The 18,291-nt window shown below is 44.8% G+C and overlaps 2 protein-coding genes across 3 annotated transcripts in view; one reads left to right on the top strand and one right to left on the bottom strand.

Annotated features, from left to right (window-relative positions):
• DAB1 (DAB1, reelin adaptor protein) overlaps positions 1-18,291 on the top strand; it is a 771,943-nt gene that overhangs the window by 136,269 nt on the left and 617,383 nt on the right. The window contains exons 1-2 of one of the 2 annotated variants that reach the window (XM_019531499.1): positions 8,856-8,918; positions 10,746-10,909. The exons of the other annotated variant lie outside the window; for it this stretch is intronic. The gene's annotated coding sequence lies outside the window, so the exon portion shown is untranslated. Of the gene's footprint in view, positions 1-8,855; positions 8,919-10,745; positions 10,910-18,291 lie in introns of those variants that run through there. 2 annotated transcript variants of the gene reach the window in all.
• LOC109307017 (protein lifeguard 2-like) lies at positions 400-8,680 on the bottom strand. The gene is made up of 8 exons (XM_019530639.1): positions 8,672-8,680; positions 8,238-8,570; positions 5,367-5,458; positions 3,674-3,727; positions 3,432-3,522; positions 2,772-2,809; positions 2,613-2,700; positions 400-1,051 (listed from the first exon to the last, which is right to left on the bottom strand). Exons 1-8 carry the CDS (start codon positions 8,678-8,680, stop codon positions 911-913), a joined length of 846 nt encoding a protein of 281 aa, XP_019386184.1. The 3' UTR covers positions 400-910.

The following is an 18,291-nucleotide window of genomic DNA, read 5'->3' as shown; positions in this document are numbered from 1 at the left end:
GTGTCGTGTGTTCACAAAATAGTTTGAGAAAGCAATTTAATTGCTTCTCCTGCAAGATAACGGAGCAAAGAGAGCTATTTAAAATTCCCAGTTGGTTCTTTCTGCACTGTGTAGGCCATATGCACCTCCACCCCCAGCCACCCCATCCTACCCCAGCACGCATACTATAGTAGCGCAGAAATCAAGCTCTCCAAACTCACGCTCCCTGCTCTCACAAGGTTTGCCCCAGGCACCAGCTCTGCTTGTTATGCCACTGTCTGTTGTATGGACAGGACCTGAGCAATATTTAATAGGGTTAAAACCTTGGGAATTATTCCACAAGTTGCTGTGGGAGGGGACCTCTGAGCAGTAAAGTCTCTGTAGATTAATTGGAAGGGAGGAAGAAAGAAATACTATACTGAAGACCAATGTTCCTATTGAGGCATAGACAATTTAAAGGCACTGGGGGGGGGGGGGGATGAGGAAGAAAAAGGGTCCTTAAGTGACTTCAATTACATCTAGATTTATACAGATCTGTTACGTAAAACTAACTCTTTTTTATCATGCTACCACCAGTTCTGTTATGTTCAAGAAACTTGAAGATCTACTGCTGTTGCACAGACAGAATGATCCAATTTTATCCCTGTTAAATTTGAATGAAGTCAATACAGTTTCACCCAAGTGTTTGGCTCTGTGTTTTGATACAGCATTGGAAGAGGGAAGAGAGGCATTTTGTAGCAAAGCCTGACAGGAGAAGCGGGATAAGGGAATAGATAGTGAAGGCTTTTTTCAGAGTTAACCCAAAGCCAGTTAGATAAAACCAGTAGAGGCAGGGAGCAATATGTTAGCTTGTCTTAAGGCAAGCTGGAACTAAAATACAGAGAATATTTAAAGGTAAGGCAAAGTAACTGGATATGGAATCCAAAAGGAATCAGAGGTACTGTAAGCTTTCACAAGAGACTAAGTGAAGTACGCTCAGGAATGACTTAGGTAAGATGGCACAAGGAATACCAAACAGCATCCACGGCAGGACCACAGCCAAGAGGATTCCAGTTGCTATGGTAAAGTCCCACTGAAGATAAAAAGGAAATTCAAACTCAGTTGGTTAGAGCTGACTGTCACCACTTTCCTGCACAGCACGTCACGTGGGTAAGCAGAACTGCCACTTGTCCAAGTGCCCAGAGCCAGGAGAAAGGACAGGTTGCTACTTCTAGATAGGGATTCCTTGCCTAAGCATAATACTGAAAAAGTCCTTTGTCGGAGTATTTAGGGCTGGAATCACAATGAGATCTGCAAACTAGGGGTGTGTGAAATGGGCGATATTTGATTCGGATTTAGATTTGGCCCGAACTGGGGACAGTGATTCAGTTGGTTGATTCGGATCACTGGCCGTGATTCAATTCAGCTGAATCCGAATCTGAAGTATCGATGCTGACTCAGACACAGACACAGCTTTAAATGTTTTTTCTACGTACTTCGAGGTACCAGGCACGGCTTGTGAGCACTGTGATCCTGGGGCGGATGGAGCATCCCAGAGCAGCAGGGGGGACCCCCCCCCGTGTGCTCAGCAGCTAACTTGGAAGTGGACCAGAAGTATTTCCAGTCCACTTATGGGTCTGCCAGGGGGTGTCCCACCCCCTGACCCCCGTGACCTCCTGGCTCAGCGATTGGCTGTGGTGGGACCCCGGGTGCCCCTTCAGACCCAGGAGGCACTAGTCGCTGAGCTGAGGGGGCACAGAGTGGGCCTCCGCGTGCTCCCTGGCAGACTCAGAAGTGGACCAGAAGTGCTTCTGGTCTACTTCCAGGTCTGCTGCCGAGCATACTGGGGAGCCCCCCACGCTCCTGTGGGATGGTCTATCCACCCCAGCATTGCAGCATTCATGAGCTGCCTGGTACCTTGAGGTACATAGAAAAAACATTTAAAGCTGTGTCTGCATCCAAATCACTGAATCTCTCTGGTTCTGATTCGATTCAGAGAGATTAAAGGGTCTCCCGATTCGATTCAGATTGGGCTGAATCTCCACTGAATCAAATCAGGGACCAAAGCTTCGCACAGCCCTGTTGCAAACCTCATGCCACTTTAGAAAACCACCAAGAATGTTAAAACCCCTCTCTTATGGCTTTAGGCAGCTGCATTTCTACCAATGGGCACATTCATAGGCATCAAAGTCCCAGCACCACTGAGGTTCTCATCATTTAGCTTATGCCTGAATCCTGGTGTGGTTTTTAAAATAAAGGAAACATTCACCAGTGACCCCAGTGAAGTAAGGACAGGGTACCTGGTGATTTATCAATCACCAGTCTCCCAAGAGTGCCACTACAATGGACTGAGTAGGGGCAAGCATTGCCACATTTAACACGTCAACTTCAATCAGTCATATGTACACAAAGGCTAAGTTACTGAAGGTGCTTTCCCATTTGATCTGAAGTCTTAATTGATTTAAATAATTTCCTGTAAGTGTTTTAACAGCAATCACAACAGAGCAATTGCCATGAGAAGCCAGCATTTGTTAGTTGCCACAGTAGCTTCCAATTAAGCCACGAGGGCATGCTTTAAAAAACAGCCCCATGTAATTTAGTGACACGGTATTAACTTAGCGTAACTTAGTGATGGGGTATGAATGAAAACTTACTTTTGTCTGCGGAGCAAATATAGACAGTCCTAAAGTCAAAAATGTTGTTGCACCTATGGCCCACATCACTGCATCTGCATCGAATAGGCTAAAACTCAAAATATCAGTGAACTACAATTAAGGTAGTACTATCAATTCAAATACTAGTCAAAGACTTGCGCTGAAGTTGATCCAAGCATTAGACCTTTGAGGACTGTCTATAAATGAAGCAGAAATAATAAGTTGCAAGAAGCAAAAATGTTTGGCAGACATCACCAGCCCTGGGATGAGAATGAGTTCCTCCAACCAGGGGATGAGGAAGTTCACAACTTTGCTGAAAGTTTATGTAGATCTGCAAAGCAAAATGGTCACAATGGCATCAGATGACACGTGCTTCCAATTAAAACAGGGCTCTTTGGTGTCTGCAGATGAGACGGGCACATCCAGTTCAGATAGCCTCAGGGCTGTAAAATACAGAAAGGCAGAACTGCATTTGAAGTGTCACTGCTCTGTCTGTGTCTGTCGCTCTACCTCTGTCTGCAGTTTGTCTGGACGCAAAGCAACTTCTAAGAAAATACAGCAAAATTAATTGTGCTTTTACAATGCTTGCGTATGGCCTCACTTTCAGATAAACACGGGCGTACAACACCACCTCTCTCCGACATTGTGGCTTGTCTATTTAGAGTAGAAGCTCTTCAAGGCCGGGACTGACTATGGAGACCATCATACCTAGTGTAAGGGGCCCCTAATCGCCTACTGCAATAGAAATAACACGCATTAGTACAAATGGAGCAGCCATAGACAATAAGAGAGCTGCATTCATTCTAGCAAAGGACTTACAAATATTGCCAATAAAATGAAATTCAGTGGAAATTTTCTGTGGGCATTATCACAGCAGCTAAGGACAACTGCCAAAATAAAGATCGCTGGACTAAAAGGTGGAAAGAACTTGTGTCAAACAGTTTAAATGTGACATTTAAACTTACATTCACAATGGGACATTTATGTAGTGCACGTCAGTGTAAGTCAGAGATGATATATAAAGAACAATCTCTCTTAACAGCCAAATGCCATGTACTCACAACAGAGGGCAGGAAAACCAGGAATTCATCAACACCCATTCTTTAAGTCTCCTCCTAATCCAAGACAAAAGGGAAACAGAGTTTGAGACAACGTCCTGGGTGACTAGATTTTCTAGGCCTGTCATTAATAAAGCTGTCTCCCTGACCTTGTTTCACAATTTGGATTGGGGGGCATTTACAAATGAAAAGAAACCTGAAAATGAGATGTGATACAAAAGGGAAACTTTGCTTTTCATTGTACCTAAAAATAGTTGAGAAGCTTGCTGCAGCCTCAGCTTTAAACCAGAGGCCTCCTGCACCACCAGCAGGAATCCCTCCCGCTTGAAGTAGGAGATTAATTCCCTCTGCCCCGTTCACCCCTCCAGAGCTGTAGGCATGGACCAGAAACACACAACTTAGGGCTGGCAGTACTACCAACCAGGCTGGTAAACTCCTGCCATTGTCAGACATCAGTTGCTTTATTCAAAAACAGACAAACAAAAAAACCCCCTTTGCTAAATTAGTGTTCAAGCTATGCAGGTGTTGACCTTGGGACTTTTTACTTCAGCCAAAACATTTCAGGGTCTCTGGCTACCAGTTCTTTGAAAGGCTCAGGCATCCTCATGCTGTAGGGCAGGGATTTGAAATTTGGCACGAGGTGGCCTTCGCTTCAAGGATCGACCTTCTGCCGTCCTCATGGAATTACTTGGCCAAATTTGCACGGTGTAACACTGAAAAAATACGCCATTCAGGTATGTTCAATAAAGACATGCTAGGACTTAGGGGGCTGTGATTCTCTGCTGGGGTGCTACAAGATGCCTCACAGGCACCATGCCTGCCACTGCCACAGCCCGGGAGAAATCCCTGAAATGTAGGGCTGCAGCACACATGCGCTCCTCCTGTAGTAGACTTTGCTCATAAGGAGAGCTCACATGTGCTCTCGCTCTTCCCAGCTCCCCCTCAAGAAGAGCGTGCACACATGCAGCAGGCACATGGGACAGTTGTACCTGGCAACAGTACCTGGTATAGAAACACTAAGGCAAATTGAGCACAACAGTTGTTCACAACTGGAATAGCTGCCACATTAAAAAAAAAAGTGATGGAGGGTGCCCTGACTCTGAAAAGGTTGGGAACCACCGACTTAAGTAACTCTCCATGCTCACTGAGCATCCCTTATCCTGTCACATTTCCTACATATGACAGGAATTTGCACATTCTCTCCGGCCTGGAGAGTTGGGCTTTCCCTGCCATAGCTGTTCTCGGCTGGGTAGCGCTGGACAGTGGAGCTAGGACTGTCTCTTGTGTTTTAATGATGCTTCCCAGCTGCTTAGTGGAGGAGACGACTGTGTAATTTGAACTCACGTGTAACAAAAGAACCGCATGGACGGTAAGAGAGAGGAGAAGATTTGCAAAAGAAGTCCGGAAAGACTGAGGAATGAGAAATGAGAAATGTTGCTTGGGAAAAGCTGGGTAAGGAATTTGTAAGGAGGGCAGAAGACGGATCAGTGCAGAGAAAAGAATCAAATTGGTGAAAAGTAGTCTGAAAAGGGAGACTAACTGGACAAGGAGAAGGGCTCTTGGCAGAATTTATTAGCCAATTCTAACGTGTCCGTGATTGCTTTGAACTGAATCACAGTTGTGACTGTTGATACATTAATGAGTACATTCCCCGCCCCCCCCCAACATGCACACAAAAGCACTGCAAAACACTTACCAGTAAATAAAAAACGTGCAGATTATACCAGCAGTTACAGCCAACTGAACAGTCAAGATGAGATGCACTTTCCTGACAAAAGCATGCAGATACTGTTTCAACGTAGATGGCTTCAGTAAATTTGTGCTTAACCTCATCCTATTTTAAACTAGCATGGATGAAATAATTTAGAAGATATCTATAGCATTAAAACATACACATACACACAGCTTATTAATGGAGTGATACATGAGAGGGAGGGAGAAATGCGAATGAACTAGAGATGGCATTTACTAGCCCGCAAGAAGAATGTATTGATGCATACTTTGAGCGACAGGTAGTCCCTTGGAAGCCAAAAGTCTGATTTTTTTGGTGTGAAGTTTTTCGTATTTTTCAACAAGGCGTTAGGTGTTGTGGTGTCAGATGCGCCACTTTTGCCAGCAGGCAGTTGCTGAAGAAGGTATAGATATGGTTGTGTCAGCCCCATTTTTCAGTTGGCAGAGCAATACCAGCTCCCACGGAAAGCTGCTGGGTAATGGTGAAAAACCTACAGAAGCTGCAGGTAAGCATAGCCATGTCTACTACCAATTGCCATAGTCTTTTAACAGCAATGCCTTCTCATACTGCAAGGAGGAGCCAACCTTAGGCATGGGTACCACAAGTGGCAGAGATGGTCTCTGTGTGGCATGCAGCAGAATAGGGAGGGGACAGACTGCTGCAGCAGACAGGCCAGGAAGCAGAAGGTAGAAGAGGAAATCAGGCAGGGAACACAAGGTCACACTGGCCTAAAATGCCATAGGGCCTTCCACAGTTGGCCGGCACAGCTGTAGAGTAGAGCTACATGGATCTGTATAGTTCGACTGAGCTGTGAGCGTGCTCTGGCAGTTTTCTTGTAGCGGCTTGTGGCTGTCAGCAGAACCTCTGGTGGTAGATGCAGCCTAATATAGGCAAGGCCTTAAAAGAAATAAGACCTGGCTCCAAAGTTGAATCTGGGTGCTATGTTCATGGGATGTCCTCAGTCATGAGGAAGGGCTGGAACCCAAATCAGTTCATGCTGTGTGTAAATGCAACTAAATGCAAATATTAAATGTCAGCAAGCATGAAATAGCTATCCGAATTCCACCATCTACTAGGAAATACTACCGTGTTTCCCCGAAAATAAGACACTGTCTTATATTTATTTTTCCTCAAGAAGACACACTACGGCTTATTTTCAGGGGATGTCTTATTTTTATTAAGTATAGTACAACAATCTACATTTATTCAAATACAATTAAGTCGTCTTCTTCTGGAACGTAGGTAGGTAGGTGCCGCCTGCGGCAAGGGAGCGCGGGCGGGGCCGGGGGCGGGGCCTTGGCCGGGCGGTCCAGCTCCACGGACAGGCGCCGCACGTGCTCCCACAGCATGGCTGCGCGGGGGCAGGGGCGGGGGCGGCCGCGGTCAAAGTCGGGACGCGGACCTCGCACAGGGCCGGCTGTCACGATGGGGCAAATGAGAAGGGCTGCCCGTCTTATTTACCGCTTCGCGCCGGTACGCTTTGCCACGCCTATCACTATGTCTTATTTTCAGGGTATGGCTTATATTGCGCAAATACGTAGAAATCCTGCTACGGCTTATTTTATGGGTATGTCTTATTTTCGGGCAACAAAACACATCTTTATATCTAAAGCAAGCTATGTAAATGGCAAGTGGGGAACTGCACCACAGATCACTTGGAATATACCCCTGAGAAGATGCTTGGATTTTCTAGAGGGCTGCAAAGCTCAGAAGCATCCAAGATCACAACTCATAATGGGATTATGCGTAATATTTTGCAGCATTATTTGTTGTATATTAAGAGTTCAGTGGTGCTAAAAAAAATCCATGATGGCTTTGCCAAAATAGCTCTCGCAATCAATTCACACTGATAATGTTAACTTTACCTCAAGCCCATACGTACCAATAGTCTATACCATGAACCCCTTAACTGGGCTCCAGGATAGTCCAGCTTGCCTCTGGAAACTTTGCTGAATTTCTGAACTGGAGGTTGATCCTACAGTCACTCACTTCCTAGTCCATTTCTAGCTGCAGTGTGTTTGCCTCTTGAAGTCTGCACGTCTCTTCCTAACTGCTGACCCTTCTACAGCTTTCTCTCCCCCCTGTTCAGGAAATGGAGACAAGTAGCCTGCAAATCTGTTCCTAGAAGGGCTCCCCAAGAGTATTTGGGATACATGTTAATGGCATGCTCAAAAATTACAATGTGGACAAGATAGACATAGGCAACTCGTGGTTTGAGCTGGTTGAGGGCAACCCTTAAAGCTGACCCTCGTTATTATATAGACAGAATACAGGGACCTGGTTTGGGGTTTGCTGAGTCTTTCAGCATATAGACAGCACTGGGATTTGAAATAGTAAATGGCTCCAAAATCAAGATTTTAAAACATCATATACTCTATCAATCAAGTGGCCATCTTGTGCTACGGAGCCTGAACACCCACAACTCCCAATGCTGTCTAAACTTATCAGAAAACCCCCAAAGTGTATTATTTAATGAAACAGATGCTCTGCAGTACTTTGGACACATACAGTGGTTTCCAATAGAGAAAGCCATAACTCACAAAAAGTAATTTATTGTGAAAATGAGAGGGAACCCTGGTCAACTTTTAATTTATGTTATCTTGCACCAGCAAGTATGCTGCACTGTTTACTGAGGACTTGTGAGATTCCACTATGGTACCAGCTGCATAGAAGATACTTTAGCAAGATCATGGGCTAATTTTTAGAGCTGCCTATGTTTAATGTCTCCAATAAGAACAGTTACATCAAGCGTATCTTAAAAAGTAAGTACCCTTTGGATCAGTTCCCTCCTGTGCATAGTTGCTTCTCAGAATGGAGCCCAGGTCAGGAATTCACCCTCTTTTTACCTTGGCGGATAGCCCTGTTGGAGAATTGGCTGGACTCTTCCATAGGACTCTGATATGCAGGGGACTTGTCATGGACTGCAGCCAGACAAGCATTTGTCATTCCTTCTCCAGTTGCTTGATGCTGGGATGCAGAACACAGCACATCAAGATTCTCCACATTCAAAAACATAAAGCGGAGGGGCTGCCGGTAGACTCTAGACCCAATGTTGGACTTGTGGAACCCCTTGCCCTGATACTGGCTCTTATTGTATGGGAGCTCTCCTCCAGCTCCAGGATAATTTGCCGATTTGTTTCTCTCCATCTTCAGATAACACTTTTTTTTCTGTCAGACTAACTAAAACAAGGTAAGTTAGTAGCATTGTATCTATAGACAGGATATTTTAACCTGAATCAGTGACACCCGCTCTTCCCCAAAATACACACGCATACCATTCTTCCATTAACTTAAGAGGACCATGCATCAAAACACATCACCTTTGAAAATAAAGGAATTATGTATGTTTTCCATTAATAGAAAAAATACATGTTCCTAGCCATATGGGCAATTAGACAGCTATTAACATTGTCAAATTAAGCCTATTATTAACTTTCTGTTATTTCTTCTCCAGAGTAGAGACCACTGAGGCTTTCTTTTTATGAGAGGACAAGCAAGACTGAGCTACTGTCAGATGTAAGATACTGTATACCAAACTATTGATCATTTTTTGTCACACATCACTTCTTTGTCAGAGTCAAGAAGTTATTGACTTGGCAGGAAGTAAAGCTAGATAAAGAAGAAGAGCTTCTGTCCCCTTTGGCTAGGGACAGACATTACACATAAACCAGTTTAAGTGATCAGAAACTGGCTTACACCTGTAACAGAACAGAAGTTCAGTGCACCTAAACCAGTTTCAAAATGGCTGAAACTGATTTAAGATAAACTTGGTTGAACGTAGTATCAGACTGAACTGATTTGCGTCAAATCAATTTATGCAATGTCTGTCCCAGACCTTTTCCTGGTTCAAGTGAAACCAGAGTCCTCCAGCATCCCAGATGCTTTGCGGCTGGGCTGGGCTGTGCTCTCTGCTCCAGAGAACAGGCTGGCCCCGCCTCTCTCTTCCCTAGCCAGAGCTCTGGAGGAGACTGAAGGCACAGCAGGGTCTGCCTAGCCTCTCTCGCTGCTGCTCGCTGTCACCTCCCACAGCACAAACCCTAGCTCCATGGACCCTAGACATGTGGTATGCTAGATAATGCTGAGAAGTGTCTCGCAGGCAGGACAGTGTCCTCGTAGGACTTTTTGGAGCTAATGAACAGGGCAGCTGGTAATGTCCCTCCATTCTTTCCTGTTTAAGAAGAGCTTGAACTAATCAGCGAGACTTTGTTTTGCTGATGGGCTGATAACACAGTGGTTTGCTGATGATTTGAAGGCCTGTCAGGTTTGCAGACAGAGAGGGAGATTGAAAAGCTCCGTATCATCAACAGGTGCATACACTGCACATCTGTCTTTTGTCTCAGAGTGCTAGCCTGGGGCTGGGGTATGGCAGCACTCCCGCCCCTTAAGCAGCAAGCAGGGGATGGTGAAATCTCAGATCCTGGGACAGTACTGTAATTGCCAAACTACTGGATCAAATCGGGAGGATACCCTGCAGCACAGCCTCCTTTGTTCTGTGCAGAGTTGTATTTGGCAGGTGTATTCCGAGAACACCACCAAGATCTGTACCTGAAACTGAGACAGGCAAAAGAAACTGTTGAACTTGTTGATGTACAGGTGTAAGACAGGTGCCAACCCACTCAGCACTATCCAGACTAAGGTGCTTTTGAGCATGCCCAGGAATGGAAAATTTAGCACCATAATAAGTACCTCTTAATTTACAGGTGCCATTGGTATGCCTATGGGCCTCTGGGAAAAAATAGGTTGATTGTCCTTGTTTGGCTCTTGGCACAAAGTCTACATCACAAAAATGAACATCACCTTTTACATTATATTATCAACCCACTTCCTCCCGCTCTGTAGATGGTCTAAACAGGAAAGACAGTGACTGAATATGCATGAGAGAAAACCAGCCTGCCAGATTAGGAATGAGACGTACTGAAGTGTAGCAGTTTCTACTGCCTGTAGATCTCTTCTATAAATGAATAGTATTTCAACCCCCCAGAACAGAATCAGAGGCTGATACTGCAACCTGTACAAAATTCACGTGATATGTTTTTATCACAACATCATACCAGTGTGAGATTCACAGTCCATTGTTCCCTTGTGGAAATGGTAGTTTATGTTTCACTACATTAATGTACAGTACAAGTACATGAGCTGTCCCTCTGGAGTTGTACTTTGATCTGTCAGCTAAAATTCTTCCTACTTAGCAATAAAGCTGCTTTATCTTTTAACATAACAAAATTACAGTTCAATAACATTAATCAAAATTAATTTAAGCTGTAAAATGTAAGTAAGAATACTTTTTGGGATATACTTCTTACTAAAACTCACAAGGAGTAATTACAACAGAATTTTTTCCAGAAACAAGAAGCAGATCTGGTTAAGCTTCCATACGTCTTTAAGACAGAGAAATGCTGCCTATGTGACCGGAGAGGAAATGGCTTTGCGGCAGGGTTTGGAGACACTGCAAGATGAAGAGGTTAGACGTGAATGGAGAAGACGCAGAGAAAATTATGACGATGATGGTTAAGAAATTACCAAAAATACATGAGCATTAAACCCCCTGCTACAGTAGCTTGATTTCTTATAAGCGCTATTTCACCTTGTGATGTTCACAGAATCAAAGTCTTAACGGGCTATATTAATTACCTAAGAAATGGTTGCCCTTCCCCACTCGTTTCTATGATGACAGGATGATGCAGAGAAAAGCAACAAGCATAAAAATCATAGACTCATAGGGTATGGAGGGTCACCCATTACAGCCTCCTGCTGAAACAGAGATGCTACACCTAAATCATCCATGTCCAGTGCTTATTCAACCTCTTCTTGAGAACTTCTATAAAGGAGATTTCATAACTTTCCTGCCTGGGCAGCACTTCCAGCATCTCACTGTCCTAACAGTAAGGAAATTCTTCTTGCTATCTAATTAAATCTACTTCGCTGCGATTTGAAGCTATTGCTTTGAGTTCTGTCCTGTGCAGCAGGGGCTAGCAGTTGTTCTCCCTCTTCCTTATGGCAGCCTTTCAGATAGTTGAAGACTTTTATCATGTCCCCTCTTTTCTTCAAGCTAAGCAAGTCTAGTTCTTTCAACCTTCTCTTGTGCTATGACTTGCCTTTCAAGCCCTTTATCAAGATACAGGTGTTTCATTTTGCCAGGTTAAGAGGGCCTTTAATGACAGGAGATGATTTCTAGCTTCCTCACGACTGAAAATGGTGGCAGCCATGGATGATGATTCATGGCAGGTCAGCACAGCAGGGTGATATCAACCATGCAAATCCTAAAGTTTTCAGTTTTTGGTGCAAGTGAAGCCAAGAGCAGGGACCCTTGCATTTCTTCTGAATAGCAATACGTGTTTCCTAAAAGTACATGGGAGAATGGGTACAGATGCCTATGAAATACAGATATATTAACAGGATGCTGAGGAGTTGCAGATGAGTTGTTGAAAGGTTATACGTTAAGCCAAAGTGGCAAAATGAGGAGCGTTGACTAGACTAGCATCTGAATGGCGTCCGTCATTGAGCTCCATTCCGGATTAAACCATGGGTATGACCCCTCTCCCATCTTACTTCTGTGTTTCTGACTTGGAAATGGGTTTCCTCTGCTGCAGTATGGTCACTAGATGATGCTTACCTGATCTTCCCATCTTAATACGTGTGATTACTTGCAAGTAACCACTTGTCACAGCAACAGGACTTTCTAACTTCCTGAAGTACAAGGGAATGAATAATTCTGGCAGTGGTCCAGGGTGACCACAGGCCCCACTAACATAAAGATTAGACTCTGTTTCCCAAATATCTCTTCTTCTAAAATCCCTCTGCCTGGCCTCAGCTGGCAGACTTGGACTTCAGGTTGGTCACCTTAGTAGATGCTGCTGCCAACCTGTGTAGATTGTGTTGCTTACTGCGTTTCATCAATCCTGGGTCTGAACTCTGGGTCTGGTTTTTCATATGAAATTAAGCAGAAATGTTGCAGGGTCTGATAAGGCCCAGTAGTTCTCTCACAGGGCGGCGTGTATTATTTGTGTTTCATTCAGGTCACACCTGTCTATCTTCCAGCTTTCTGTCCCAGTTCGCTTGCTGGGTTACCTGGCCTTCCTGTTGAGGAAGATGGGCAAAGAAAGTTGCTGAGACTCCATTCCCTGCCAATAAGTTCACTCCATTCCCACTTCAGAGAGAGAATCCAATATCAGGTCATCGGAAGAAGTAGGGCTTGAGCAGCCAGTTGGGGAAAGCTTAAGTCTCAGCTACTGATGAGAGTCATTAGAAACTGCTCCTCATACCTTGGCCCTCCCTGCCTCCTGCTTGGAGAAAGGATGTGGAAATTACTGCTCCTGGGCTTGGGAGGAGAGAAGCTCATAGATTCATAGATGCTCGGGTCGGAAGGGACCTCAACAGATCATCGAGTCCAAACCCTGCCTAGGCAGGAAGGAGTGCTGGGGTCAGATGACCCCAGTCAGATGCCTCTCCAGGCTTCACTTCAAGACCCCCAGGGTAGGGGAGAGCACCACCTCCCTTGGGAGCCCATTCCAAATTTTGGCCACCCTTACTGTGAAGAAGTTTTTCCTGGTATCCAGTCTAAATCTTCTCTCTGTCAACTTGTGACCATTGTTCCTTGTTACCCCAAGAGGCGCCTTGGTGAACAGAGCATCTCCGATCCCTTGCTGTGTCCCCTAATGCATTTGTAGGAGGCCACAAGATCACCTCTCGGCCTTCTCTTGCGGATGCTGAAGCGGTCCAGGTCCCCCAGTCTGTCCTCATAGGGTTTGTCCTGCAAGCCCCTAACCAAATGAGTGGCCTCCTCTGGACCCTCTCGAGTCTGTCAACATCCTTCTTGAAGTGCAGCAACCAAAACTGGACACAGTACTCCAGCTGCGGTCTGACCAATGCCGCATAGAGGGGAAGTATCACCTCCTTGGATCTATCTGTCGTGCATCTGCTGATGCATGATAAAGTGAGGTTAGCTTTGCTGATGATTTCATCACACTGACGACTCCTGTTCATCTTGGAGTCCACTATAACTCCTAGATCCCTCTGGTTATGGGAACCTGATGGGCCAGGAGAAAATAGGAGGGCTTACAGGGAGCAGGAGAAAAAATCAAAGAGCTATTGTATGTTTGCCACTGACTGGATTTGGAGGGAATTTGGTGGTGGGGAAAAAACTTTGCAGTCACCTATAAATTTCATGCAGAATCTTTCTTGAACTTTTGGTGATACTTGTAAGTGGGTCTGGCCCTGGGTTACATTCACTCTCTCAGTTCCTTCATGCTAACAGAGTACTCTGTCATCTTTCCCTCTTTCACCGTGACTGTCAGTGCCTTTATTGTTCACGTGCAATATCTGTAGCCATGGCATTGTTACTGCACCATCATTTAGTACTTGCATACCCAAGTACTAAATAACTGTGCAGTGACTGGCATTACTGTGCAGTAGCATCCCTGCGCGGCTTCCTGGTGACACAGACTGCGCGGTAGCTTATAAGTACTGTGCAGTCACATCGCGGTTCATGCTACGCAACGTTACTGCGCAGCAGTAATGAGCTTGTGCACAGTAAGCATCTCGTGCAGACGCAACCTGTGTTTCTCTCCAGCTGTTTGCTTGATGCTCTTTCAGTTCCTGCCAACCACATCCTGAAAGAACAGGTTCCCTGGGCACGCGTATATTCTGACTCCCTCCAGCTTGGGTCCTTCTCCATCTGAGAGTTCAGGCGAAGGGACACTTTAGGTAGCCAACTTTTGAAAATGTTACCTTTCCCTTCCTTCTGCCTCAGTTTTTGCCTCTGCACATTGGATATAGCATTATGTCTCTCACAGATATGCAGGAGGCTTTGAGCTCTTTAGGTATAAGTTGCCAAGTTTTCATATTTATCTTTAAAAGTGTGCGTTATTTCTGGAGAAGACTGTGAAAAATAAGTCAACACAAGCGTTCTGCCGTATTTGACATTACAGCACAGATCAAAAGGATTTCTGCTGTATAAATTACATATTTTCAAGCTAAATCTTTATAACAAATTCTGCCATAGAGGGGAAAACAACTAGATTAAGGACTCTGTGTTGTATCCCAGATCAATGGGAGCCTGGACTTAATACACTAAGACTCAGTATTAATTTAAAGCGCTGCCAGCTTTATTGAATAGACTCAAACAGACTGAAATCAGTAACGCACTCCCAAATATCCTGTCCCAGCATGCTCGGGGTGTCGTGCTCAGGGGTCTTCTTCCAAAGTTCAGGTTACAAGGATGAAGAGGGTCTCTTCAGGACATTTTCTGTTGCTGTCATTCAAAGTCTATTGATTTCTCGGTTCTTAGGATGGTGGACCAGCGACTCTAAATCTCGCAGTCACTGCCCAAATGATCCTTGGTCACTAGCAGCTACTGTGCTGCAATTGCTAGGAAACTGGGTTAATTCAGGTTTTTGCTTGAAGTGACTCCTGGGTTCTCTTCCAAACTGCACTATTAACTTACTGGACAATCATTTAACGTTTTTCTGCCTCCTTTTCTTCTCCGTAAAATGGGGATACAAATACTTTTCTGCTTTGCTGGGAACTGGGAAGTGCAAACCAGAAAAGTTCTTCAGTGCTGTGCAGGAGAAGTATATTCACATAAAAGAGATGCTTTTTACAGCAGCCTTCTTGGTGTGCTGCCCCAAACTGCTGTCACCAAGTCTCACCACATATTGTGAAGTTATAGCCCCATGCTCCCCCCTATCACAGTCCCCCACACAAGAGTAAGCCGTTCCTAGGGACTATCATAAGAATCCTCCTAGGATAATGATCTAGGAGCACAGACAATTGCATTGGCAGCACAGTAACCCTGTATAGTTTTTACTGACATTTAAGCTTGTGCTTATCCATGTTACCTCATCTTGCCCTCGGCATCAAGAAGGCGGTCCTGCCACAGGAAACAGCCACAGAGGCAAAAGCAAGAACTACTTGAACATCACAAGTTCATAAGCCAATGCTAAGCTTCTTGCAGATTCAGCAAGAAGGGAGAAGCAAAATGTCCAGGGCAGAGAGACAATGTGGCCAAAGGAACTTGGCACTGACGGGGCATCAGGAGCCAAGAATTTTATTCCTGGCTTTTGTCACTGATTTTCTGAGTTCGTGGACAAGTTCTGTGTCTCCGTTTCCCCACGAGTAAAAAGGAATACGGTTTCTCACCCTTGTAAAGAGCTTTGAGATCTATTGATTGTAAGTGCTAATGATTACTATAATAATTTACTGTTTCATTCCAGTTGCTCGAGGTAATAGATAACCTTGTAAGAATTCAAGACTGTCAATAGTTTTTGCTCATAAAAACCATGAATTTTTCATTGGTGCCAATTATGACCAACTGTTTAAAAAAAGGATTGTTTCCTGTTCTTTTGGCCTTCTGTGGCAGCTGCAGTCTACCGCCTTGATCGCTGCCTGAGACAGGGGTTTTAGGCCTGTGAGAAGCAGCTAGTATTCATTTTGGATTTGGATTCGGACAATTTGGGGGACAGCGATTCAATTCAGTGATTCGAATCACTGTCCCAATTCTATCCTGCTGGATCTGATTTGGAGATTCAGCTGCTGCCAAATCTCCGAATCAGCCAAGCCAGACCCATCGCCCACCTGCTCTCCCAACCCCGCAATGGCTGCCCTGCTTGCCCCAGCTCCTGGCACTTGTTAAAAAAAAAAAAGCCCCAGTTCACCGGGTGCTGCCAAGTGGGGTGTGGGGGAGGGGGTGATCCCCACTGCCCCACGCTGCATGGGGGGCTCTGGACGAGCCCCCTGACCCCACTTCTCGCTCCCCAGCCCTGCCATGGGTGCCCTGCTGGGACCAGCTCTGGTCCTTGAAGAAAAAAAAATTTGGAAAAAACCCCAGACTCACCGGTCCTGCTGGCGGGGGGTGATCCCTGCTGCCTCCCACTGGCCCATGCCATGGGGGGGCTCTGCATGCCACGTAGGGTTGAGGGGGCTGGCAGGGTCCCCTCTCCCAGCCCTGCTCCTGTAACTAATTTGCTCAAATGTTTTGTACGTCCTAGTCATTGGCTCGGCACTGCAAATAGATATTGGTTTGCGTTTCTCAATATTTAGTTTTATTTCCCATGTTTCACTCCCCTCGGACAGAGGATCTGAATTCCCTTTGAAGTTTCCTAGCTACTCTTTTCCTGTATTGACTAACCCTCCTATGGTTCTCTGTCATCAGCAAAGCTGCATGTTCACAGCTGGTTCCTCTTAGTCACTGCACATAAGAAGATGAAGAAGGCATACTGCCACCCTATTGAATGTTTCTACTCCCCCTCCCCCTCGGCCACAGCCCAGACCCTCACAGTTTCTCTTGTAAAGATTCTTTCTTTTCGGTTTATCTGTTAATCAATCAGTTTCCGTTAGTTTGCCCCTGACAGAGATTGCTAAAATAGGCTTGCTGCCAGCACTCTTTATGATTAGCAGTGCTGTACATAGCGCTCTGAAACAGCTCTGAACACTGAAAGGCCCATCACTTAGGGTTAGGTGGGTATTTTTTCCCTTCACTTGACAACTCCAGTGAGAGAGATGCCATGTCCTGTCTTCATCACTAGGCTGTGATGCTAATTGTGGGATCGTGGAATCAGCTACCCTTTGAATAATGCTTTGGTAGAGAGAGGATGTATTTGGTAGCCGTGTTGGTCTGAGACAAAAAGAAACGTAAAACTCTAGAACTCTTGGTTCAGAGATGATACCTTTTATTAGACCAACTAAGAAATAGTGAAAAAATTACCTTTTCCTGCACGTTTTCAGGCTCACACACCCTTCCTCGGGCTCAGGGAAAATTAAAGATGGTAAAAAGTCCCCATAGAAGTATAGAAGGGGTACTGGAAGAGGAGGGACTGCCACAGGACATGTAGACAATTCATTTTATTTCAATGCTCATTGCCCTGTGCAATCTTTACCTTCCAAATGATTGTTTGGGCTGCATTGATTTTTGGCTCTACTTTGTATTTAAAAAAAGACAAGAAAGGTATTTGTTGTTTCAAAGGTGCCAACCGCTAAGATCAGGATTAGGGGGGGCAATGGGCAAGCTGTAGCTGCACCCCAAAAGGGTCACTACCAGTCTGGGGGAGAGGGCACCCATTCATTTTGGTTACTTTGCTGAGAATGCCCACAAGGTTACTAGTCATCTGGTTGCTCTGTTTGGCCAACATTAGGAACTGGAAAGCGATTCTCTGGATTCATTTCATGCAGAGCATCATGCAGCTAGCAGCTAGAAACAGACTCACTTCTTGCCACACCTGGATTTGCACTGAGACTTAAATGTCAAAGGTTCCTTCTTGCCAGTCGCCTAAACCCGGTGGTGCTTCCCGTTATTTAGTGACTTTGCCTTTTTAATATTGTGATTATACAGTGCCTAGACTTCCATAATGCCTGTTTCTGTGGTAGCTAGACATTTTAATTACAGAGATTAAAACACAAAACAAGGACAATACAGAGTAGTTATAATGATAATTACCAAATTTGAATATTTGTAGAAAACTGGCCACTTCAGCCCCTGAGGTTAATATAGAAATGCTCAAAACCTCATTTCATCTTGAATCCTGCATTCAAGTGGTTGATTAGGTTACAAGCGAATGTGAGTGTCATAGTCCCACAAGAGCTACCATCACCTTACAAAAGCTCTAGTGTTGTCCAAATGATTGATGTGTCAGTTTTGCTGAGCTAACAAATGCAATATTATTTTAGGTCTCTAAAAGGGACATTTTTTTCAAATTTTCGAACAAAATGATTATCTTAAGGTAGAGCAATTTGTAGTTCGCAAAATGAAATGTCATTTGGAAGTGAAAAATAAAAAAAAACAAAGAAACAAAACATTTGGCTTTCAGATTTTTTTCTTCACCTGAAACCCTTAGATAAGGGCCAACGTGGTTCCCATCTTCAAAAAAGGCAGGAAGGAGGACCCGGGAAACTATAG

Source organism: Crocodylus porosus, unplaced genomic scaffold (assembly GCF_001723895.1).
Source record: "Crocodylus porosus isolate Cpor-Errol unplaced genomic scaffold, CroPor_comp1, whole genome shotgun sequence".
Taxonomy (NCBI): Eukaryota; Metazoa; Chordata; order Crocodylia; family Crocodylidae; genus Crocodylus; species Crocodylus porosus.
The sequence above is the reverse complement of the archived record's forward strand: the minus strand, read 5'-3'. Positions and strand labels throughout refer to the sequence as shown.